The sequence below is a fragment of the Gopherus evgoodei genome, chromosome 10, assembly GCF_007399415.2.
Source record: "Gopherus evgoodei ecotype Sinaloan lineage chromosome 10, rGopEvg1_v1.p, whole genome shotgun sequence".
In the NCBI taxonomy this organism is placed as follows: Eukaryota; Metazoa; Chordata; order Testudines; family Testudinidae; genus Gopherus; species Gopherus evgoodei.
This window is the reverse complement of record NC_044331.1, coordinates 11,804,976-11,829,561: the sequence shown is the minus strand read 5'-3', so window position 1 is coordinate 11,829,561 and position 24,586 is coordinate 11,804,976. Positions and strand designations below refer to the sequence as shown.

Sequence of the window (24,586 nt, the reverse complement as noted above, 5' to 3'; positions counted from 1 at the left end):
AAAGGACATTTGAAGATTTGTTAAATAAGCTTTTTGTCCAAATCAGCAGAGGACAATGCAGTATATTTATTTATTGCAAAGCCAAAATATGTAGGTCCACTTTTACACTGATGTAACCACACCGAGTTTCCGAGGGTTACTCTGTTTTTGCCCATGGATAACTGAGATATGAGTCTAGTTGCTCTGCATTTTGCACTTCTCCAAACTTGACCTTACCATTCTTTTACCACTTCTTTTTTGGAATGCTCCTGAGAGACCGTGTTCAAAATGCTGGTTATTTGGGAAGACCATGATGCTGTGGTCAGTGTTACTTCTAGCCGTCACTGCTATATGCATTAAGTACTCCTGATAACTGTCCAGCTCATGAAACTGGGTGGAGCTTTTCATATCAGAGGCAGTTGCTGTGCCAGCTCTGTTACTACAATATCAGGTGCCCATCACCATAATACTTCACAGCTAAATCTCACCGTAACTATGACATGTAACCTCTGTTAGAGTATTAACTTAGACCCTTGTATGACCATCCTGTCAAGTGTACCCCCCTTTTTAATAGTAAGGGAAATGGCATGTGTGCATTGAGGGGAGCCTAGATCCTTAAGTCCTGTAAAAGAGTCAGGCCAGATGGCGACAGGAGAGTGATAGAAGGCAGATATATTAGCCTCAGATTAAGCAGATCCCTTTTCCCTGGGTAAAGTGACATGGCTGGTTCCAGAACAATAAAGAACTTGCTGGAACTAGTTAAGGCAGGAAGGCCAATTAGGACACCTGAAGCCAATTAAGCTGCTAGAATCCATTAAGACAGGTGGGCTAATCAGGGCACCTGGTTTAAAAAGGACCTCACTGCAGTCAGTGAGGGGCATGCAAGGAGCTGGGAGCAAGAGGTGCGCAAGAAGCTGAGAGTGAGTAGGCGCGCTGCTGGAGGACTGAGAAGTACAAGCATTATAAGACGTCAGGAGGAAGGTCCGGTGGTGAGGACAAAGAAGGTGCTGGGAGGAGGCCGTGGGGAAGTAGCCCAGGGAGTTGTAGCTGTCACACGGCTGTTACAGGAGACACTAAAGACAGCTGCAATCCACAGGGCCCTGGGCTGGAACCCAGAGTAGAGGGTGGGCCTGGGTTCCCCCCATCTCCCCAACTCCCCATTTGATATAAGAGACATTGATCTGGACTGTGGGTCCCACCAGAGGGGAAGGTCTCTGGCCTGTCCTCCAACCCTTTAGGTGGGCCAGCAGAAACTGCAGGGAATTGTTCTCCTCCTTTTCCCCATGCTGGCCAGTAATGAGGTTAGCCTAATGAACAGCAGGTTTGTGCCACTAACAGAAGGACCCAAACTGAGGACTGCTGAAACCCTCTGAAGCAAGCAAATCTGCCAGAAAGCGCAGAACCCACCAAGGCAGAGGAAGATCTTTGTCACAGTACATATAGCTATCTTTATTACTTTAACATCTTTCATACTTTTTCAAGTGTGGTGATGCTAGGGGTGGTCGGAACACCCTTGTGGGTTAAAGAAAAATGACTTTGATGACATTATCTCAATGCAATGTCTGCATTTAAAAGAAAAATATACATTTTTCCCTATTACTGGAACTCCTAAAGTTGAAATCTGCTAGTAGGGTCATAGTATACAAGGTCACTGTTTCTGTTTCCTGTCATTAATATGTTGTATCAAAATACTCACACACATAGCTCTTCTGGATTCTGTTGCATGTTAGACATAACAGACCGTGCTTCTGGGAACTGTAACACGACCCCTGAGAGATGAACTGTTTACAAATTATAAACACACAGACGCTTAGTTCAAAAACAGAAGAGCAGATTAACTCCCTTCCACCTAAACGATCAGTCTTGAAAATGACAAGGCTTAATTGCTACCTCCTCCTTTCCCCACAAATGCCGACACAGAAGACTGTGAAAGATAAGAATGCTTCATCCCTTTGGCACAATCTGCTCAGTGGATGAATGCCTTCTCGGATTCTTGCCATCCTGGATGCAGATTTCAGACTGCATCATGTCAACTCTGGGGTCTGTCAGGCTATAGCTGTCTGGAGCTGGGATTGTTTTAAAATTACATCACTGAGGCATCTTTCACCCCCCAATACAAAGATATAGAAAAGTTACATATGATTGATAAGGATTTTGTAATACTCCTTTGGAAGTGGCATGGAATCTTCCATGATCTCAGGTTGTCAGGATCTTAGTTTTTCTTTTTTCCTCCAAAAGAGGCAAAACAAAGTTGCTGACAATACCAGGTTTGGAAATTGGTTCAGCAGAAACCTAGAGGAAGGATGATCAAGTGATTAGAGCACTAGTCTAGAGTCAGTTCCTTGCTCTGCCACAGACTTCCTGCATGGCAAGTCGTTTAGCTTCTGTCTCCCCATTTCCCACCTATAAAATGGGGATAATAGCACTGCCTTATCTCGCAGGTGTGTGGTGAGGTTAAATACATTAAAAATTGGCAGGTGCTCAGATACGGTAGGGAAACTGCTCACTACTGAATTGACTCCACTTCCTGCATCATCATCTGTTACTTTGGGGGTCGTCCATCCAAATAGTGAGTAGCATAGCCCTGCTTAGCTAGTGAGATGCAGTGGGATCAGACCAAATGAGCCTATGGCTGCAAGCAGAGTTATTTGCCAGCTTCCAAGAAATGTGAAGAAATGTGAAGTATCTTATGCCTGGAAAAGAAATCCCCAAAGGAAAAAAGGCATCTTTTATGATATAAGAAAATTTCTGTTATACTTGTTGGTACCAAAAATACGCCAAGTTTTACAAGCATAGTTCAGAAAGGCTCCAGCCAAAGAAATAAAAGTCAGATTTATCCAGTAGCAAACAGCTGACATTTTCCATTTGTGTTAGATTTAGCATGTGGAAACCTTCCGTACGGATCTTATTTGTCACGGGTGGATTATGATGAAAATTGCATTAATTTTCTCCACAGTAAAGGTCAGTAATTGAAACATGAACCAAGAGTCTATTGTGTAAGGCGATATATCCCTATACTTAAGAAAGGTCACTCAAGACAATATCATCTCATTGTTTTCATTCTTTAAGGTAAAAACAATTGCATTAGGGTTTTTTTAACCTCTTCAATTTAACAAACATATATAATATTTCCACATCTCCCATTAATATCACTGAAGACTAAAGATTATAAAGGCTTGAAAGTACAATAAGCTACAAAGAGTGTTCTTGTGCTCACAATGCTGTTTTAATGCTAGCTGTCTGATAGACAAGGATGTTTCACCAGACCATGTAATGAAAGAGCATGCTCGCTTCTTTAGTAGCATGAATACTCCCTCCTAGATCATTGGTGTCTCTTGATTTCGGCCTTTTATGGCTCTTCTGTCACTACTTCTCAGTGAAGTTATTTATAGGAACACTGGTACCCTATGAATATAGACATAGGAGTAATATTTTCTAGGAACAAGATAGAAACTTAAGGGCCAGCTCCTCCAGTCTGGGTGAGCTATGCTCAGGGGAGGACTTTAGAGGAGGAGTATAAAGGAGCTCTAAATAAATGCTGTCCCAGTTTTGTAACCATCTGAGGACCAGTCTGGTTTCAGGTAATACTTAGGACAGCCTTATAGCTACTCTAAGGGTATGTCTGCACTATGAAACTAGGTCGATTTAATAGAAGTCGATTTTTTGGAAATTGATTTGATACAGTTGATTGTGTGTGTCCCCAAAAAGTGCATTAAGTCAGCGGTGTACGTCCACAGTACCGAGGCTAGCGTCGACTTTCGGAGCGTTGCACTGTGATAGCTCTCCCACCGTTTCCGTAGTCTCCGCCGCCCATTGGAATTCTGGGTTGAGCTCCCAGTGCCTGATGGGGCAAAATCATTGTCTCGGGTGGTTCTGGGTATATGTCATCAGGCCCCCCTCTCTCCGTGAAAGCAACGGCAAAAAATCATTTCTCATCTTTTTCCTGGGTTACTCGTGCAGACGACATACCACGGTAAGCATGGAGCCCGCTTAGCTCACTGTCAGCGTATGTCTCCTGGGTGTCGCTGGCAGACACGGTACTGCAGTGCTACACAGCAGCATCCCCTTGCCTTGCCTTGCCTTCCAGATCATACAATATGACTGCTGGCCGTCGTCGTCATCCCATGGGTGCTCCTGGCCAACTGGGCTAGGTTGGTCGGGGGTGCTTGGGCAGACATGGGTGCTCCTGGCCGGCCTCGGTGAGGTCGGTCAGTGGCGCCTGGACAAAAATGGGAATGACTCCAGGTCATTCTCTTCTTTAAGTTTCGTCTAATGGAGATTCAGTCCTGCCTGGAATATCATGCCAGCTGGAGGCTTCTGCCTCAGACTGCTCTCACAACAGTTGGCAGCACCACACGGTTGCATCTACCCCAGCCTACCCCTTGCTCCCATGGCTCGTGAAGCCTGGACAGTAGTAAGGAGCAGTTCAACTATAGGCTGAGCAAGTGCATAATGGTGATAGAATGTGCCTTTGGATGTTTAAAAGCTTGCTGACGCAGTTTACTGACATGGTTAGACCTCAGCGAAACCAATATTCCCATCATTATTACTGCTTGCTGTGTGTTCCACAATATCTGTGAGAGTAAGGGGAAGACGTTTATGGCGGGGTGGGAGGTTGATGCAAATCGTCTGGCCGCTGATTATGTGCAGCCAGACACCAGGGCAGTTAGAAGAGCACAGCAGGGCATGCTATACATCAGAGAAGCTTTGAAAACCAGTTTCATGACTGATCAGGCTACAGTGTAAAAGTTCTGTTTGTTTCTCCTTGATGAAAACCCACCCTCTTAGTTCATTATACTTCCCTGTAAGCCAATCGCCCTCCCCTCCCCCCTTCGATCTCCGCTTGCAGATGCAATAAAGCCATTGGTGTTTCAAGTTCATGCATTCTTTATTAATTCATTAAATGGGGGGATAACTGTCAAGGTAGCCCGGGAGGGGTGGGGGAGGAGGGAAGTACATGGGTGGGGTAGTTGTAGGGAGCACCCCCTAGAATGGCATGCAGCTCATCATAGGAGAGGCATGTCTGTGACTCTGACCCGGAATGGCCGTTTGCCTCTCTGGTTCTTTGGTAGGCTTCATGTGGCACTTCTGCAGGTCCCTGTTATAACCTCTGTCTTTCATGCCCTTGGAGATTTTTTTCAAATATTCCGGCATTTTGTCTTTTGCAACGGAGTTCAGATAGCACCGATTCATCTCCCCATAGAGCGATCAGATGCAGTACCTCCCGTTCAGTCCATGCTGGAGCTCTTTTGCAATTCACCTGTGCTGATGAGCTCTGCATGGTCATCTGTGCTGATCAGCTCGCTATGCTGGCCAAACAGGAAAAGAAATTCAAAAGTTCACAGGGCTTTTCCTGTCTACCTGGCCAAGTGCATCTGAGTTGAGAGTGCTGTCCAGAGCGGTTACAGTGAAGCACTTTGAGATAGCTCCCGGAGGCCAATACTGTCGAATTGTGTCCACATGACTCCAAATTTGACCCAGCAGGGTCGATTTCAGCTCTAATCCCCTCGTCAGGGAGTACAGAAATAGATTTTAAGAGCCCTTAAAGTCGACAAAAATGGCTTGATCATGTGGACAGGTGCAGGGTTAAATCGATCGAAGGCTGCTAAATTTGACCTAAACTCGTAGTGTGGACCGGGGCTACGTTACACCTGGCTACCTATGGACTCAAATGGCCATTTTGACAAACTGGGACTGCAGGGATGTCTCTAGCCATGCCCCCTTCCTCCTGGGAACCTCTCTTACACCATAAAGTGGGGAAGTGGTTCTTCTTCTTATTATTATTATTTTATTTATATTGTGGTAACAATTAGAAGTCCCAGTCCCATTGTGCTAGACACTGTACAAATGCACAATTCAGAGACAGTCTAGGCCCCAAAGCACTTATGGTCTCAGTGGAAAAAATAAGAAATAACAGGTGTATACAACAAACAGATGAGGGATGGGGACTGCAAGGTCACAACAAGACAGTACTGATCAGCATGATGAGCAGTGGTACAGCACACTAGCTTTGAAAATATGACCCTTTCAGACCAACGGTGCTCTCATTTGTGTCACTCTGAAATAATGTCATTAACTCAAATGGGGTTGTTATGAATTTCACATCATTGTAACCAACAGCATAATTTGAACCTTATATGTCACTCTAGGATGTATACTTCCTCTGTTGGTCATTGACTAGTTCAGATACATTCAAATTTCCAGGTATATTTTCAGCATGGTGTTCAAAAATAGAAATCCCGAAATGTACAATCACCTATCATCTTTGGATTGTATGAAGTAGATGTACAAATCTAGGCATGCATTGTGTACGTTTACTCCTCCTTCTGTTAAGTACTGAGAATCCTCCAGCAACAGACAATAGATGTAATAAAGGGCAAGAGAGTGTCTCAGCGACACAGGTTGCTGGGATCATTTCAGTCTGTTCAAAGGGCAGCCATAACGGAGAAGCACAAATCAGAGTCCAGTACAAGGTTGCTGTGCTGATTTTCAAAGCACTGCATGAAATTCATCCTATCTACTAGAGAGACTCTCTCTCTCCATGACCATCACTTCCTACAACAACCTCATTACACTGGAACAATGAAACTGTCAGCCACCAAGAAGAGGGAGACTTATAATCAGAGGAAACAAAACCTCCACAGGAACTGAACCAAGACTATGGAACTTGCTGCTAGAATGACCAAGAACCTCATGTTCAGAGTAAAATGCAAAACCTACCTCTTTGCCTAAGCATTCTTCTAATTAAATGACATGAACTTACTCTAGGGACATGCCTATAAACTACACCGATGATGTCAATTTCAACCTACATAGATTCAAAACCAATCTATGTTAATACAAACAACTTCCTTAAATATTAGGGCAGCTGTTGCAACTGAGAATACCTTGAGCTGACAGAATATGAAGATTCATTCTGTCTCCTATACAGTCAATAACAGTTGGGGACAATTCTCTGAAGTTTATAGTCCATGAAATCCTTTTGATTTCAAAAGATACACATCTGTGAAGAGACTGGTCTTTGGGAATCTTTCTTTGGCAAAGATGGGTTTGAAACCCCGTACTACTGCCTAATGCATGACAGTGACAAGGAAAATTAAGCATTGGTAAAGTCTGCATTTCTTTAAATAACCACAGCATGTTTTTAAAACCCAAAAGAACAACAGAGCAAGAAGTCATGCCTGCATGAGTGTTTTGGATTTTTTTAAAGTCAATCCTGTTTATTCTTAATACACTGGAGAAATTGTACCTAGTACATTGGACAAATCCCATTAAAGCATTCCCATGTTATGCTTTCAAGGACAATGTCAGGTTGGCTTATCTTCTGCATAAAAGCTGATCATGATAGTTAGACCTTCTGAAGGGCTAGTCAAACTTTCACAACAGATTTTTTTTTTCCTGAAAATGTCCAGATTTTTCATTAATGATTTTTTTTGTGCCTGTCTCACCCCTTTATTACTCTTTTTGTGATTTGCCTCTATTAATTTGTTTTCCTTTGTATCCACTTCTCCTTCCCTCCCCTCCACCCCCCAAACACCCTTGGGTTAATATATGAGTTTCCTATGGCATGCCAAAAATCTGTTGATGAATACCAATTGTATGAAACTTACATGCAACATTTCTTTTTTGTGTGAGTGTTTTATGTAACGAAACTGAAATCCAAGTATTATAAAGCCATTGAGGAATTGTTTGTGATTTCAGGCTTGAAATCTCAGTTATGTGCATACAATACATTACCAAGTGAGTCAGAAGTACACTTAGAAAACAGCATTAGAAACTGTCCTTGGATTTGTAATGTAACACCCACTATATTGGATGTTTCCATGGGAAGAAATTTAAAGGACAGATAATAAGGTGAATGATTTTAACTGTGAGGGTGATAAAACGTTGGAACAAACTTTCAAGGAAAGTGGTACATTCTCCATCTCTGCATGTCTTAAGTTAAGCGTGGATGCCTTTCTGGAAGACGCGCTTAGTAAAGCACAAGCTACGGGACTCAATACAGGAATAACTGGATGAAATTTTATGGCCTGTGTTGTACAGGAGGTCAGACTAGATGATCTAACAGTCTCTCTTCTGTACTTAAAATCTATGCATCTATAATTCCTAATGATTTCAACAGGGAAGTCTGGGTCTAGTAAACATATCTGACCAGTCATGGATTTCTGTTTGTTGAGAGATTTCACCCCTCCCCCCAATATCCTTCATATTTCACACAATTTCAAAATGAAATCATTGTCTTCAGTTTTGAAGCTGAAGTGAAATTTCTTTTGATACTGGCCCTAACTTTCTGGGAAATTATTGAAATTCAGTGAGATGAAGTTTAGAGATTGTACATAACTCTTCAAGTGAATTTGCATGGACCAATTATTCGCTGCCATAACTCTAATGAAGAGTAAAAGGTGGAAACACCTTTCCTTACATGGGCAAAGGCTTTGTATCTTGCTTTCTAAGTTCAGGCTGATGTGCGTTAGTTGGACACAAAAGACTTAATTTCTGAATTCGCTGAACTTTTTTTTTTCCTGACTTGGTTAATCTTTTGTAAGACTCCTTTGTGTTTTTGTTCATGCAATTAATATAGAAATGAAGGTTTTTCTTAAATCAGGATATGCATGGAAGATTTAAAGTAACATACTGATTATATAATTAATTCGCAGTTGTAAGTTTATTTTGATGGTGTTAATTCTTTCCCAGGGGCTGAAGACTAGTTTGCTTCCACCTACAGTGCTGTAATCATCTGAGAAATAGGAAAGAAAAAGGCCTTGAAGAAATGAGGATTTCACTATTCATTTGGAAAAAAAAAAAAAGATTTGCTGGAAACAGGCAGGATATTTTATTTTACATTTAAACTTAAACAAAGACCTTATGAGCTGAGGTTTTAAATCGTGGGTGTCCAGCCTTTTTTCTTTTTTACTGGGCCAATTACACATTGACTTGAGACACCTCAGGCCACAAAAAGTCATGGTACAATAATATCAAAAGGAGTGTAATGTTGTGGAATCTTCAGCCTTGTATACTTTGGAAAGAGTACGGAAGTTAAATCCTCCTTTGAATTCATTCTACATCGAACTCAAATGTAGCACATTTATTGATGCTCAAACAAAGCTTTTTACATGATGATTGCCTGTATTTATTTCTATATAAATTAGCCATTGCTCTTTGTTGACTATCTTCATGACTTTAGAAAGTTCTCTCTTGCATCATTTCTTGGGCCCAATATACTGTGGGTTGCAAACTTCAGTAGGCGCTGAGGCTGCTCGGATCCTCACAAGAGGTCTAAAGAACAGTGGAAGATCAGACCTTTATTGTGCATAGTTTTATCTCCTTTTGTGTCACTTAATGAGTTATCCTGTGTGAGTCTGGAGTTAGGGTCCTGGTACTAATCCCCACACCCCCTCTCCCTCTCCAGGTATGTGACACAGAATGAGGCATAGAAAAAAATCCTGGAATTTCCAAATGATTCTTGCAAAAACATTACATTGTGTAAATACATCACAAGAACAGCCCATATTTCTTGCTAATCAGAATCTAATTTCAGTGACAGCACTTGTTAATTATTTCTGTAGACTACATACACGCACGCACTTTTCTGTCCTGTGTGTGTTTTATATAACAAATTGGAAATGCCACTATCTAGCAATGACTTGGTACGTGTGCATGTGTGTGGTAGGTAAGGAAACACATATGATTGCTATTATGTCCTTCAGAGTGGATCGCTGTGTTGTTTTTCCGAGACAGCTTGGTAGCTGCAGCAGAAGTAATGTTGTATCTGTTAAACTGTGTTATCACCGCATTTCGTAGCTCAATCAGAGATGTGTAAATAAAGTCAGCATGATGCAGATAGTGCTGCCAGATTATCTTCTTACAACTCTGGGCAGCAAGAGTAGGCTTGCTCTGGAAGATCACTTTTGGAATTTTCTTGCCTTCCCTCCAACTACAAGTTGGACAGAACTAGATAGTTACCGGGTTGGCTCTCCATGCATTTTTGCTCTGTGTTCCACTTGTAGGTAAGGTGGATAACAGCAGCATACAAAGAGTTTAAAATAACCGTGACATTATTTAATTCTGATCCTAATAAGGTTATATCTGGACCTGTGTGAAAATGATGACTGGGTTTTTTTTCTGTTTTGTCCTTAAACAGTTATTTTGTTCTGGGTCATTTCACATTCAAGAGATTTCACTTTTTATTTTAAAAAATTCTGTGAAAGTACTCTTTTTCATACTCAAATGTGATATTTAAAATTCCCCTTCTTTTCATTGCACAGTGACTTATATGTAAAAGGAATATCTGAATATTTAAATTTTGATCACATCATGAATTTTTGTTTAAAATTTACTTTGAGACAAAAAGGACTATATGTTATTTAAAAAATATATATGGGGGTCAAGGAGGAGGAAGACACATGTGGCTGTTGTCTCAGGGCTTGTTGACTTGGCATCACACCACCCTAGCAGAAGCTGAAGATATGGCGTCTGCCTCAGGTATACACAAACTCCTCTCCAAGTGACCTAGTGCTGAAAGGGAAGTAGTTATGAACCTTCCACCATTCCAGCTGATGGCTGTAGAGCTACCAATCCACTCTAAGTGGGGGTAAGGACATGGCAGAGGGCGGCAAGGTGATGTGCAGAGGCAGAAATACAGGGGAGTTCCACGTGTGAGTATGTGTGCAGCCCTAGATTACTCTCATCTGGCCCTAATTAGTGGGGAAATAGGTGAGCATGCAAGGGGGCTGTAATACCACTCCAACAGGCTCCCCACAGTCTGGGCTTTAATTGATTAAAACACATTCCACCAAATTGGACAATCAAAATGCAATGTAAAAACCTCTATATCCAGGGGTTTGAATTTTGTACAGAATGAATGTTTTGCACACTTCTAACTAGAATGTTTGCAGCTATACCAACTTGCATGCAAAGAAATGTAATGTTATCACTGATAATTGTGTCCTGATTTCCATAGCTGATTTAAACCATGCTGATTTTAATGCATTCTTTGGGGGGTTTTTTTTGCTGCACACATTGGTTTCCTGTAATCCCATGGCCTAAAATAAACAGTAAGAAATGTGATGTTAGTTTCTGTAAAAGGAATTTATTATTTTTTCCTTTAATTTTTTCGTCAAAAGAAAAGGAAGGTTTCTGCAGCAGAATACTTGTTTCACCACCAGAAGCAAAAATTGAAACCCTGAAAAATTCTCAGTGAAAATGGCAAAGTTCATAGATCTGCAGAGGTTGGAATCTGTAGGGTTTGTGATAGAATTGTAATGTTTAGTGATTTGAGTCAGAGATACTCTATGCTTTTGGATTTGCATGGAAATACTTGTGAAGCAAAGACAGTGGTTATATGAGAGTACACCTCTAACCCAATATAACTCTGTCCTCGGGAGCCAAAAAATCTTACCGCATTATAGGTGAAACCAGATTATATCGAACTTGCTTTGATCCGCGGAGTGCGCAGCCGCCCCCCCGGAGAACTGCTTTACCGTGTTATATCCGAATTCATGTTATATCAGGTCACGTTACATCAGGCTAGAGGTGTATATACAGGGCATGTACAACAAGCGTTGCTGAAAACAGATTGGGCAAGAAAACTCAACTATGTCTTGAACAAGTGTGTAGAGATGATATGGTGGGAAATAGAGCATATTAGAGTGGTTGATTGGACCAGCAATACCATGATCAGAAAGAAATTTGGACATTACGTGATAAAAGGGGAAAGAATATCAGAGAGGAAAATCAAATATCTAGGACCGCCCTTACCTTGTTCTAAAGTTCAGCAGAAGCGACTAGGTTAACATGTGACACGCTCAAAGATGGCCTGATATTGTCTGATATTGTTTTGTAGCAAGACTGGGTTATTAACACTTACTGAGTGAGAATGGTGGAGGCATATTGGGTGCTGGGAGAGACCAGCCCAAGAGATTGGAAAGAATTTAACTTTACATTTGATCACTTGACACTTACTTGTATATAGAGTAATGTAATGGCTGTCGATAAGGCTATGAAGCTTATGAATCCTGTCTTGAGCAGGGAATTAGATGGAAAACTGTTTAATGCAAGGAATGTGGGAACTACATTGTGTTTGCATCAGAAAACCATCGCCCAATTTAGTAGAATTTGTGTATTACTTAGCAGTAATTGCTTCTGAGTGGGCATGATCCTGAAAGATTCTGAGCATCTGCAGATCCTCAGCACCTCTCTTAATCAGTCTCTCAAAGCAAAGTCTAGAGCAGGTCAACATCAAGCAAGAATTGTAGGTCTGGGTTGAGACGCATTTACCTGTCAGGCCTCTGTGGGGTAGATGATCTAGATAATCACTGTTAAAAACTGGGGTATTGGAAAATGACCTGTGCTCACCTGAAGGGGTGGGGTGGAGGAGTAGAGGGGGGAGATACACAAAGTAATGTAGTATATTATAAATATAGTATATATACTTTAAACTACTATGTGTACTCTCTCCTCCTTTCAAACTAGTGTGTGTATTCTCTCCTGCTCCCAGCTGAACATACGCACATGTGGATATGAAAATCTATTCTTTACCCATTTTGTCTATGAACACTTTAGGAAATGCAAAATAAATAAAAGATTTGGTTTACTTTTCAGGAATCTGAGAAAAAGGGATTAATTAAAAGAATCCACATGGTCCAGGATATTGTTATAACAGTTCAAAACATCTTAGAAGAAATAGCATCATTTGGAGAGAGAATTAAAAAGTAAGTGAATGTTTTGTTGCTAGGCTCTGAAATGTGTAGGAAAGTGCAAAGCTATAAGTAAGGGAATCAATTCCTCCCTCAGAGAGTGCCTGGGAATTGTAAAGTAACAGCCTCGCCAAGCCTGGCCGTTTCTTTTCCCCAGCAGTGGTACCACAAAAGACAGCTCAAAGTAGAGAGGGCAAAAGTAATCAGCAGCCCTGCCTGTTCCCAGCTCTCGCCGGTGTGCTGCCCTCAACCCCCTTTCTTATCTACCTCTATGGATGAGGGTAGGGAATGGGGGACTCTGACCTGTGGGTCAAGGGACTCTGCTGTTTGGAGGCAGGTGGTCACAGAGGTGCAGTTGAGGATATTCCTCTGGCTCATCCTCTGTCTTTGAACTAGGTGGGGATTAATGCTTGAAGTTTCCTTCCCATCATTCCCCCCCCCCAAGGCTGGACATATGGGTTATCTGTTGCTTGTCACCCCATCCTGTGCCTTGAAGTGCTTGTCTATGTATCAGTTTAAGCTTCCTGCTGCCATGAGGAAACCTGAGAAGGTCCTTTATCATTTGTCACAACAGAAGGCACATGACTTATGCCTCACACCAGGAAGCATGGAGATGGGAGCCTGGGGTGTGTGTGTCTCTTAATAACCTCACCAACCCCCCGCCACACACACACACATTTGTATTTTGTAATCACACCCATAGTGGAGTGTAACTGACCCTCACGTTTTTTCTCCTTTTAACACAAAGTGATTGTCTGTGACAGAGCTACACTTAAATAAGGAGTTGGGTCAGGGCTAAAAATATATCAAATCCATGTGTTGTGGTTCCACGCCATCCATCCCAGCTGTGGTGGAAATGGCCAAGAGATGTATTCCACTCTATGAACAGAGTACTGTTCTGTCCAGCTGCATGGCAGGAAGACTCAGAGTGCTTAAACACTATTAATGCTGGTATTTATTTTGGTAACAATGATCTTAAAGAACCCATTGGTATTAATGTGGGTGCCTTTGTAATTTCCAAGGAATTCCACTGTAATTCAAAAATGATGTACCATTAAAAAAATTGCTACCAAAGGTTTTTTTTGTTTTTGTTTTTTTTTAAGTGACAGACTGGTTTGTGCCAGACCTCTGTCACTCCCAATTATGTAGTCCAAGGAATTTTTAAGAGCTTAACTGTATTGAGCTGTTTTGTGTTTTGGTTTTTGTTTTTAAAATAAGCTATGCAGTTGTGTAATAATTGTGGCAGCTCTTACACCCTATCTTTTCTTAATATTTTAATGCATAAAAATTATTTCCCCCCTCCTACAAATTTTGTATGTGAGATGAAGATCATCTTATTGTATAACCTGATGTTCTGAGTGTTCCACTTTGACTTCTCTTCACCTTAATCATGATGTGAGGATGCCATCAGGTGATCCATGTTATGCAAGAAAACTCTGATCTGCAAATCTACTCATGCATTAGCAAATGCCTTGTACTCCAGTTTACCCAGTGCTTAGCTGCTGCTGCTGCTGCCAGAAAGTAGATGGAGATCAGAGAGGCAGAGTGCAAGGGCAACAGGGTAACTCTGAAGAGGCAATAAATAGCAACTTTCAGTTATTTTACCTCTAGCTCTAACATACAGGGCTTGGTCAGTAGTAACTGGGCTATATGGTGGCCTGAGTGAAATGAACTGTGCTTCTCAGACTTGTTCCTAATGGATTATTGTCCACCTCACTTGAGAGTATCATGACTGAAGATGTTGTTATCATTCTCAGAAGATATCAAAGACTAAATGAGTATGGTGATTGAATCTCTCCTTTACCTTTGCTTGTGATTCTCTGGAACAAGTCTGAGGCACATTGGTGATGTGAAAAGGCTTGGACTGCTGCTGACTTGTGACAGTTCCCTAAATAAAAATAGTAATAGACATGAAACAAGATCTGTAGAATCTAGAGACTATTCCCTTTGTAGCATCCAGATGCATAAATCTACGTATCTTTCTTCCAAAGGCTCTGTGCTTTACTTTACAGTTTATTTATATGCACTGAATATTGTAGAAGGAGTCATTGAGTTCTTAATGGGCTGTAAGTTATAGACAGCATTTAAGATCAGTAACACTGAAGAGGTTTTCTTGCTATTATTTACAGCACATTCAACTGGACAGTGCCTTTCCTGTCGGTCCTGGCCTGCTTGGTACTGACAGCAGCGACAGTTATTTTGTATTTCATACCATTGAGGTACATTGTTTTAATCTGGGGTAAGTGCTTCATAATATTGTATTTGCATGGGAAGAATCCAATATTAATTTATGAGTGGTAATAATAAATCTTTAAACTTGCTGTTACAGGCATCAGATATCTGGGGTAAGCCCTTGAGAGTAATAAACACTCCATAAACCTTGGTGGAAATGAACATTTGTACTAGAGATCAGACTTTCTGCTGGTAGACTAAGGATTTTTCTGAGCTTTTTCTTAAAATTTTCTCATGGTTGCCATAAGGGGAGCCTTAGTGTAGACAAAATGCTGCTGGTATCTTTACTGTTAGGTTGTCTGGACTCTCACTGAGCAGAATAAGGTGACAATGGTTAAAAGACTAATACTCGAGCTCCCATTGGTGGATCTACACAGCTGGTTGGGAAATTAAGGAAAAGCGAGAGGCACATCCCAGAAGCTTTGGAATTTATGAACTGACTAGAAGTGTCTGAAAGATTTAAACACTAAGGGCCAATCCTGCAAGATGCTGAACTCTGTGGGGGCTGAGGATGCTAAAGGCATTTAACACCTTTCTGGATTGGGAGATAGATGGGGAGGAATTGGTCAGGGTGGTATGATGTATATGACAAAATTTAACTAGGGTGAAAATAGAAAAGGGAAAAAAAAGGTTTCAAAATTGTCTAACAGTGCCATGACTGTGGTATAGTCTCTCATGATAAGTGACAGAAGCCCTGTTGCTGGAGACATTTCAGTCTTGGCTGGACAAAACACTAACACATGTATTGTACTGTAGAGAGCAACCTTGCAATAGCAGAGTTGAGAGAGTGGACTGTATAACCCAATGGGTATTTTTCTGGCTCTGGTTTCTAGAATGATGTGGGTGAAATACTGTTTATTTCTATTACATCATTGACGTGGTTCTTTCTCGCCAATTAAAGTAACAAAACATGCCCCTGTAAGTTGCATTCCAAAGGAGGGTGAGAGATAAATGTATGTCAAAGGTAGTGGGGGAGACGTGGCAGGGAAATGTACAGGCAAATGGTTGACATGCCTGTGGACACTGAGTTGTTATCCAGTTGTATGAAAATAATTTTGGTAAGTAACTGATAGAACTTCCTTAGTTTTAAAATCAGTGTTTGATTTAAGATCATTTCCTTCCAAATTCTGCTAAGGAAACAAGCCTGTGAACAGGTGGCTCAGTACCTGGTTGGTCTGTAGGAGGTGATAATGAGAACACACAACAGTAGGTTCACATTTAGGAGTGGGTGACCGGATTGGAGGAAATTAGGAACCGGCCCGCACTTTTGTATACTTTTTGAACCTCACCTGAAATTGTTGGTAGGTTCATAAAATTTGGGACCCAGCCCTTATAAGTGGCTTCCTGCCCTGGCTGAAATCCAGCTGAGTATCTCAGAAAGTTGGGCAGTCTCTGCTTCCCTTCAGTTATGAGTTCCAAGGTCAGACAAAAGTGGTGTGTGGGGGGCGGGCGGGGGTGTAGGTTTAGGTATTAGGGGCTGCTTTAAGTCTGAGGAATGGAGCACCCAGGCCAGTGCCTCACAGTATATGTGTAAGACCTAGGAAATCACTTGTCCTTTTCACACAGCATATCATCAGCTGTCAGGAGCAGGGTGTGAGTTGGAAGGAGAGGGTTTAGTTTTGAGGGAGGAATGGGAAGGGAGTGGGGGGGTCAATAAAGAGGTAAAGGAGAAGGATCTTACTAGGTTGAGAGAAAGAAGTATCCAAACCTTTCAAAGCCATTAAATATCCAAGTATCAGCTGGATCTTCTGAACAAATCTTGTAGCTCTTTGCATCCTTTCAGAGAGGTTGGACCAAATCCAGTAAAGTCAGGGACATTTCTGAAGGTTTTTGTGTAATCACAATGCAGTGTTTAAAATAATAATAAATTATGATCGTGTTTTGCTGCTCCCATGGAGGATGCCTGCCTTTCCTGGTGTATTTGAGCTGTTGTTCAGGGTTTTGTGTAGTTTCTTGTTCTCACTGCCCATTATAGAGAATCCAGGCGTACACGCTTTACAGACCTGATTTTCAACTGGGCTGCAACTTCTATGTGCATTTTGGAACCAGGGAATAGAATTTTTGTATGCAAAACCCCATTGTGTGCAAATTTATGCCTGCACTAATGGAGCTCAGAGTCTGAAAATTAGGCCCTTAATGTATGTCTGTATTAAGAGAAAGTTCGATTTTTTTTCCCCTCAGAATGTTTTTGTCACCCTTCATCAGTGTCCTTGGATATTTACAATGCTTAATCTTGGTAGGGATGAAAGAACAAAAACTGAGGGCAGGGTAGCCTCCTTGAACAACTTTGCAATGTCAAACCATCATGTTACTGTATGCGTCTGGACAGTGGTCAGTCCTGATTAGTTTTACAGTGATGAAGCATCCGCTAATGTCACTCTAACATTAGGGGATGGAGCTAAGGAGAACAAGTCGATGATACTATCAACAGCTGCAGGTGGGAGAAACCATAAAATAAATGATTGAATTCAACAAAGACTGAACAAAAAGAAAAGAGAGAGGAGATTCCTGTGAACTGAAAGTTCAGGAACAATATGTTTCTGTCTCAGTGTGGAAGACATCCAGAGTAGACCAAAGCTATACATCCAGTCAACATCATCTAGACTGACAGGGCCTTCAAATATGATACATGTTAAACAACTACCCTGTGGCAAGGCCTCAAAAAACGTTATGGTATTTTCTGTTTTTAAAAATCAGGTACACAGAAAATTGTGTTGGCATTTAGCTACAAGAATATAGCTTAAAAGCTGCATTCATATGTGAAGCAGGTACATCTGAGAGAGAGACCAAGGGAGAGGGAGAGTGGAAGTCACTGGATCTGAAACCACATGCAGAAAAACTGCTGTGAAATTTTTGCTTGGGTTGTGATTAGAGTAGGTGCTTCTGACTTCTTTCTTTTCTTATAGGATACCAATATCCTAATTTTCAAGATGCATTATTATTTGCTCTCCTTTTCGTAATAATACTTAACTCTCCTATGGCACATTTCAGCCTCCCATCTAAAAAGCTACTATACACATTGAAGCCACATTAAAATTCTCGTTTCCAAATGGGGAAACTGAGGCAAAAAGAAGTTGCCTAAATTGACAATGGCAGAGCTGGGAATAGAGCCTAGGTCTCCTGACTCCCGATGCCAGACCTTGTTCATATCATTGCTCAGAAAACAGGCTGGATCAAGGTTGTATGGCACTTCCCCTCTGATTTAAGACTGTAAAACACCTTCAAATGCCGTTTCTGCAAGACTTAAACTGTTCATGAAAAAGGGTCTTTTTTGGTCATTTTTAAGCTCAAATTATTATAATTGTTCATTTTTTTCACATTTTTGAAACAAAAAGTTTTGATTTTCTGAATAGAAACAACTTTTTGTTTTGAAATTTAAGGTAATTCAGCAAAAAATAAATATGTAAATTAAAAGGGTCAAAATTGAGGCAAAGCATTTTGGAATTCTCGAAATGTAAACGCTTTGACCCACCCAAATTACACTTATTTCAGATTTTCACTTCACAGGCATTTTTGAGAGTTTTAACCTTTCAGCTTGATTCAGGCCAGGAAAATTTTTTGATATCTGAAATTTTTTATGAGATAAAAATCTATGATCTGCCTAGTGCTCCTGGTGAGCCCTGATTCCATTGCTGGGACCAGTTACAGCTAAGCACAGTTTGGCTTGCTCTGTGGAGCAAACTAGGAGTGGCATTGCAGAGGTTAATAAATCCAGTTATCAACCTTAGTCAGACCAAAAAATAAAATCCTAATAAGTTTTCAGTTTCCCACAGCATCGAAGTATAATCAATGTGTCAAATCTGGCTGTGCAGTGAGAATAAAAGGCTATGAAACATGTCGGGGCGGGGTGGGGGGAGGATAGATTTCCTCAGTCATTTTCTTTTTCAAATTAAACAGGAAGAAGAAAACTTCCTCTGTCCCATTCCTCTTTTCACCCTCCAACCTCCTATATTTTTCCTCAAGCTTCAAGAGAGGACCCCATTTGGTCTACTGGAGGCCTATGCCCAGCTGGGATGCTATATTTCAGAGCAGAATGGGCTGTTAATCCATGTATTCACTACCACCTCCCCTCCGCAAAAAAAAAAAAAAAAAAAAAAAAAAAAAGCTAATGGGTTCCACAATTTCTGCTTTTTCAGCCACTGCTTCTCTGCCGGTGTGGTAATGGGATTTTCACCACCCAAGTAAAGCAGAATCTTTATATAATAATTCCTTTTCCTTCCTTCCTTCCAAGAGGCATTTGTGAATGATTCCACATGACAGCAACATGTGCATGACTTGAAGTCTAGTCATTGTTTTCACACTAATTTTTACTTGTGAATTTCTGTCCCCTCGCCCCTTCCCCCACTTGCCTGAGCAATTATAAATAAATAAAGTGGGTTTGTATTGTTTTGTTTTTGTTTTTCAGGCATAAATAAATTTACTAAGAAGCTTAGAAATCCCTATGCCATCGACAGTAATGAGTTACTAGATTTCCTCTCCAGGGTACCATCTGATGTTCAAAAAGTAAGTAATGAATGGCCACCACCAACAGGGGCATCAAGCAGCGCTCAGAGCTGCCAGCACTATGCTTGGGGAATACAGTGCCGAAGCATTTTGAATAACAGAGATAAGGCATCAGGAAAATCCATAAAAGGGGCAATGAATGTGAGGGAGAGGGGAGCTGAAAACCTTTGTCGGAAGCATAAGATGATTGAAGAAAAATTTATCCTGAAGAGAGCTACTTAAAAATGATCTGGAACTTGCACAGCATGGTCACTGAACTATTGGTTTGTTCATCTTTTTGCTCTGATATTTGTATGGACGGTGGGGGGAAAGGAGGGAGGATACAATCTCTCTGAGTGACAGAGATAACCATCCAAAGGGTTTTACTGCATTCCTCATCTCCTCATACAGGAGTGGGGGGATTATTCCATGACTTTGTGCTTGCTGTGATCTGCTTTGGGCCAGCTGCCATCCTAATTTCTTCTTCCCCACCCACCTTGAACACAGGGTTTCCTTGGACAATGCTACGCTCACCTTTTATGACGCAAAGACTTGAGATCTGTATAAAGTAACCTGTGTTCAAGAAGATTGGTCTTCTACCAGCATGGAATTATAACTTTCAGTCCAGCCAGGATCACCCTCCCCCCACTTCATTCATGTCTATTTTTTAAAAGCACTATATTCAGTAATCTTGTCCAGCTGGCTGCAAATTATCTAAACAGTGGGTCTTTTAGAATGTCGAGATCTATTTATTTCTCTCGGTGGAAGGAAAGTAGTCTTACTGGGTGGCAAATTGCACAAAATCAAACAAAAGAAACAATCTTTTATAATCATCCAGAATCTTATGACCGAGGGCCCTGATTCTGCCACCCGAATCACACTGAAATAGCTTTTTACTCCTGAAGCAGTAGTACTTGCAGAGAACGGTGCTGCTCACTGCAAATAAGAGGATCACAATCTAGCTAGTCCATAGTGATTTTACTCTGCTGGAGACTGGAAAATGATTGTCTCCATGCGGTGTCAATGCAGCTGGTAGAAACACAGTTGGAAAAGGTTTCCAGCGACATTTGTTTCGAGAGATCACCAGATTGGTTGATGGCAGTGCTATAGCTAGAGAAAAATATCTCTATAGATTAGGGAAAAAAGCTAAACAGAAATAATCATAGAGACATTAAGCTTAAGTGCATTTGTATTTTTTGTTGATGCTATTCTAGAATGCGCTGGATTTGCAGAGATGGTTTGCACTTGTCCTTTAATGTTTATACTTAAAGATAAGCTGCTTTTCTATTTGTGTTGTATTTAAGATTTACATTTATAACATTTTCCTGAATGGTTTCTGTCATCCTTGGGTAGCTTGACTGAGCTCTGTAAGGAAGAGGATGCTATTTTCTTTGAGGAAGCATTGGTAAAACATATATGAAGGGATATAGCATCCTAGAAGAGTTTTGCCATAAATGCTAAAAAAAAAGAAAAAAAAAAGTGAATACATTTGTCATCTGATACAAAAATCTAATTAAAACCATTCCCAGGCAGTATCAAAGCCACCTCTGCCTGCTTCACTTAATATGTTGCTAAAGTACCTTTGTTTCATTTTACTAGTACTATGAGTTAGAAAATACCCCAGTATTGTAGCCTGTTACTGTATGCCAGTAGCACATGGCCTGGACAAAAGGCACAGAAGCACGGAAAAGGCAGCATACTCTGTGTAAGAGTCTCATGATTTCAATGGGGACACTTTTCAGTTATGCAGCAGACAGTTTGCAATTGGGAATTACACCACATTTGGATTTATCACAGATGTTTTAACCATTATATCGCAATTGAAATTGCTGTAGGGAAGTAGGGAAAATCTTTGTTTAGTTTCTGTTCGAGAAAATATTTTTCCTCTCTAAAGTGATAAAGCATGTCCGTATACAGTTTTGAGACCACTCTAACCTTACTGAATATTGGGATCCACTTGCTTTAGCATTCCCAAGAGAGTCTTATTAAACATATAGGTTAATGCGAGCAAAAAAAAAAGGCAGTCTATCTGGCACTGCTGAGATCAGGTAGTGCCCCGTGCATCTCATTAGAAAAATCTGCTTTTAATATTTTGGTTTCAAGAAATGATTCATGACTTCTCAAATCCTTCCTGCAATTAATCCCCCATGTTCCTGTGTTTAGAAAATGATTCATTACTTTTGAACCTTCCTTAGTTTCCCTTGGTTTGTCCTTGGGGAGCCATTAACACACACTGTAGTGAGCTAGAGTTACCTAACTGCAGACGTCATGTCTATTTGTTTTTACAGGTGCAGCGTGCTGAATTGAAACCATACAGCAGCTCCAGTCCCCTCAGGAAGAAATGGAGTACTCTGTAGGATGCAGACAGTTTTTGTAATGCAATATCCCCCTCCATATACACACACATACATATTTTTTCTCCCCACACCCTTTTTTTGGTTCAGATGAACACTATAATAACTGCCATGGGCCCAGGATGGTCCCTCTAGAAGACATACGTTTTCTGATGTGCACCTGTCCTGGGCTGCCTTTCTTTTTGGCACAGAGGCCTAGCCCAACCAGAGCGAGGCAGAACGCAAGGACTAATTAGTGGGTGGAGAAGAGCACAAGCACATGTTCCATTTTTTAACTTGGATTATTAGGGTAAGACCAAATGTCTCAGCTCTCCTTGTTTATATGTAGCAAGATACAATTCTGCCTAGTATAGCAGATCAGCTAAGCTGATTTGAGGAGATGCTCTGAACTAGTTTTTAACATATCCAACAGATTTACATTGAGATATGAGAGCTATTCTTTTCTCAGTTAAATCACAGCACATAGAAGGGTTTAAACTCTGAATTAACAAGTCTTTGATACGCTGCTTCTGTTCAAGCAGTGTATATTTTAGAAAGTTATTATCGTAATTACCAGAAACAGCTAGAAGCTCCCACAGTATCTCAATTTCATCCAGCGCTTGTGCTTTTAAAAACTGCTGTTAACTCCTTGATGCCAGTATTGCCTGACATGAGGTCCATTGCTGGCAATGGGCACACCAGGATCCACCACTGTGAAAGGTTAGGAGAATTTGCAGACCTGAAAAGACCATATTTCTGACTTGCTTATTTATAATTACATCTCATCAGATTTTTCGGCATAACTGTTGCTTTTGTCTAAATCTAGAGATGTCAGCACTACAGCTCTTGAAGAAAAATACTTTATAGCCTTAAAGATGCATAAGCTTGGGCAGGAGGAGAGCACTGTGCCCAAAACGGTGGTTGTAAATATTTTGCTTTGCTATAATAGCTCTCAAACGTTGGTTCATTGACCACCAATGTTCTGTGGAGTCTTTCCTGGTAGCTCGCAGAATGAAATGGTATGAGATCCAAACAATGAAGAACTGATGTTTTGATAGGAGATGTGGGTCCCTGAGAAAATTTCAATTCTCCCAATAATGTAAGTCCTTATATAACATTTCTTGTCCACAGAATTCAGTGCATTACGAACTTGGGTAACCATTGTTACTCATTTCACAGGTGGGGAAGACTGAGGCATAGGGAGGCAAAAGACAGCACAAATCCCGCTGACTTTCAAGGAAACGTATGCTGCTAAATCACTTTAGTCATTGTTGACTTGACTAGAACCTAAGTCTTGTGACACCCCCTCAGCCTGCCATCCTCTGGCCTCCCCTAAAGTGCTTCACAGAATAAAGAAACTAGCGAACCACAGGATACAGATGATTTGACTTGAAAATGCATTATTTAGAAATAATCTGATTAATCAGTGGCTGTAAATATAGGCCTACCTTTATTGGCAGACCTGTCTTGAGCAGAGTTATATCATGGTATCCTGCACTGCCACCAGCAAAAGAAATAGGACCGTGATAGTGATAGCTAATGGATTATTACTCAGATTCAGTAATTTTCTAATCGTTTATTTTTCAAAGTAGTTTTAACAATGTTTACGTGCCTTCATTGAAGGACAAGAAATTTTTTTCATACAAGATTTAATTTTATAAATAAGATGTTTCACTGGGATCTCATGTTGTAGGTATATATGAAAAAGTAGAAAATAAATTAGGCGTCATTTTAAAACGAAATGTGTGTTGTGTACATAGTATACATCGGGGTCGTCAACCTCTGGCACGCAGCTTGCCAAGGTAAGCACTCTAGCGGGCTGGGCCAGTTTGTTTACCTGCCGCATCAGCAGGTTCTGCCGACCGCGGCTCCCACTGGCCGCAGTTTGCCTTCCCAGGCCAATGGGGGCGGCAGGAAGCGGCGCAGGCGAGGGATGTGCTGGCTGCATCTTCCCGCCACATTAGCCTGGGACTGGCCTGGGACTGGCGAGCCGTGTGCCAGAGGTTGCCGACCCCTGGAATACATACATATACACTATATATGTATGTATATACATATGTGTTTATTGTGTGTATCTCCTTATATACACGTGCACACACATTTAGGTTGTAGTTTAAAAATCTTCAAAGAAATTGTGTATAAAAACTGCCAACAATTCTAAAGCTTATCTTCTTGTGTCTGTTCTTTTTCATTTTGTATCTTTCCCAGCATGTCTTTCTGGCAGAGTCAGATCTCTGCATGATTTGATTTACTTCAAGTTAATGAAGCTGGTTGGAAAGAGCCTCGTAGAAATTATAAAAGCTCCAGTAAATCTCCTATTTGTACAAACAGTAGATCTCCACTGACCCCTTTTGTTAAACCAGTTACTCAATCTTCTGTGTAAACAATGCCTCATTGTCTCACTCTAGACTGTCATACTGTAGTCTGTCATTTTGTAAGGACCAAAATGAGACATTTTTAAACACACGTGGGATCTATTCACTCATTTGAATGAAAACATTCAAAAGAAGCAAAAATACCTTATTTGTTTAGAAGGTGGGACCAATATTTTAATAGTATTTTTTCTATAAAATTTTCCACATGAACTGATTTCTATTCAGGAGACAGGGTAATGTCTATTTTTTTAAATGTGGGTATGCTAAATTTCAGACTATTTTATATTAGATTATTACTCTTGAGACACACAAACATAAGAGTTTTGCTATGTTCCAGTAACTATATATGTTGCAAAGATCTGTTTGTTATGATAAATATTTTGAAATGCAATAAACATTTGATTTCAAGCTTTTGTGCTATTAATTAATCTAATCAGAATATATATTTCCAATTCATTGTAGAACATTTACCGTGGTACAGTACTTAACA

The 24,586-nt window shown here is 40.7% G+C and overlaps 1 protein-coding gene across 1 annotated transcript in view; it reads left to right on the top strand.

Moving 5' to 3' along the window:
* The window catches only part of MCTP2 (multiple C2 and transmembrane domain containing 2), a 192,954-nt gene extending 169,390 nt beyond the window's left edge, over window positions 1–23,564 (top strand). Inside the window, 4 exon segments of the mRNA XM_030578796.1 lie at window positions 12,580–12,689; window positions 14,804–14,913; window positions 19,312–19,409; window positions 21,677–23,564. Of these exon segments, the coding sequence (XP_030434656.1) occupies window positions 12,580–12,689; window positions 14,804–14,913; window positions 19,312–19,409; window positions 21,677–21,745 (387 nt within the window). The 3' untranslated portion in view covers window positions 21,746–23,564.
* The last annotated feature ends 1,022 nt before the right edge of the window (window positions 23,565–24,586 follow it).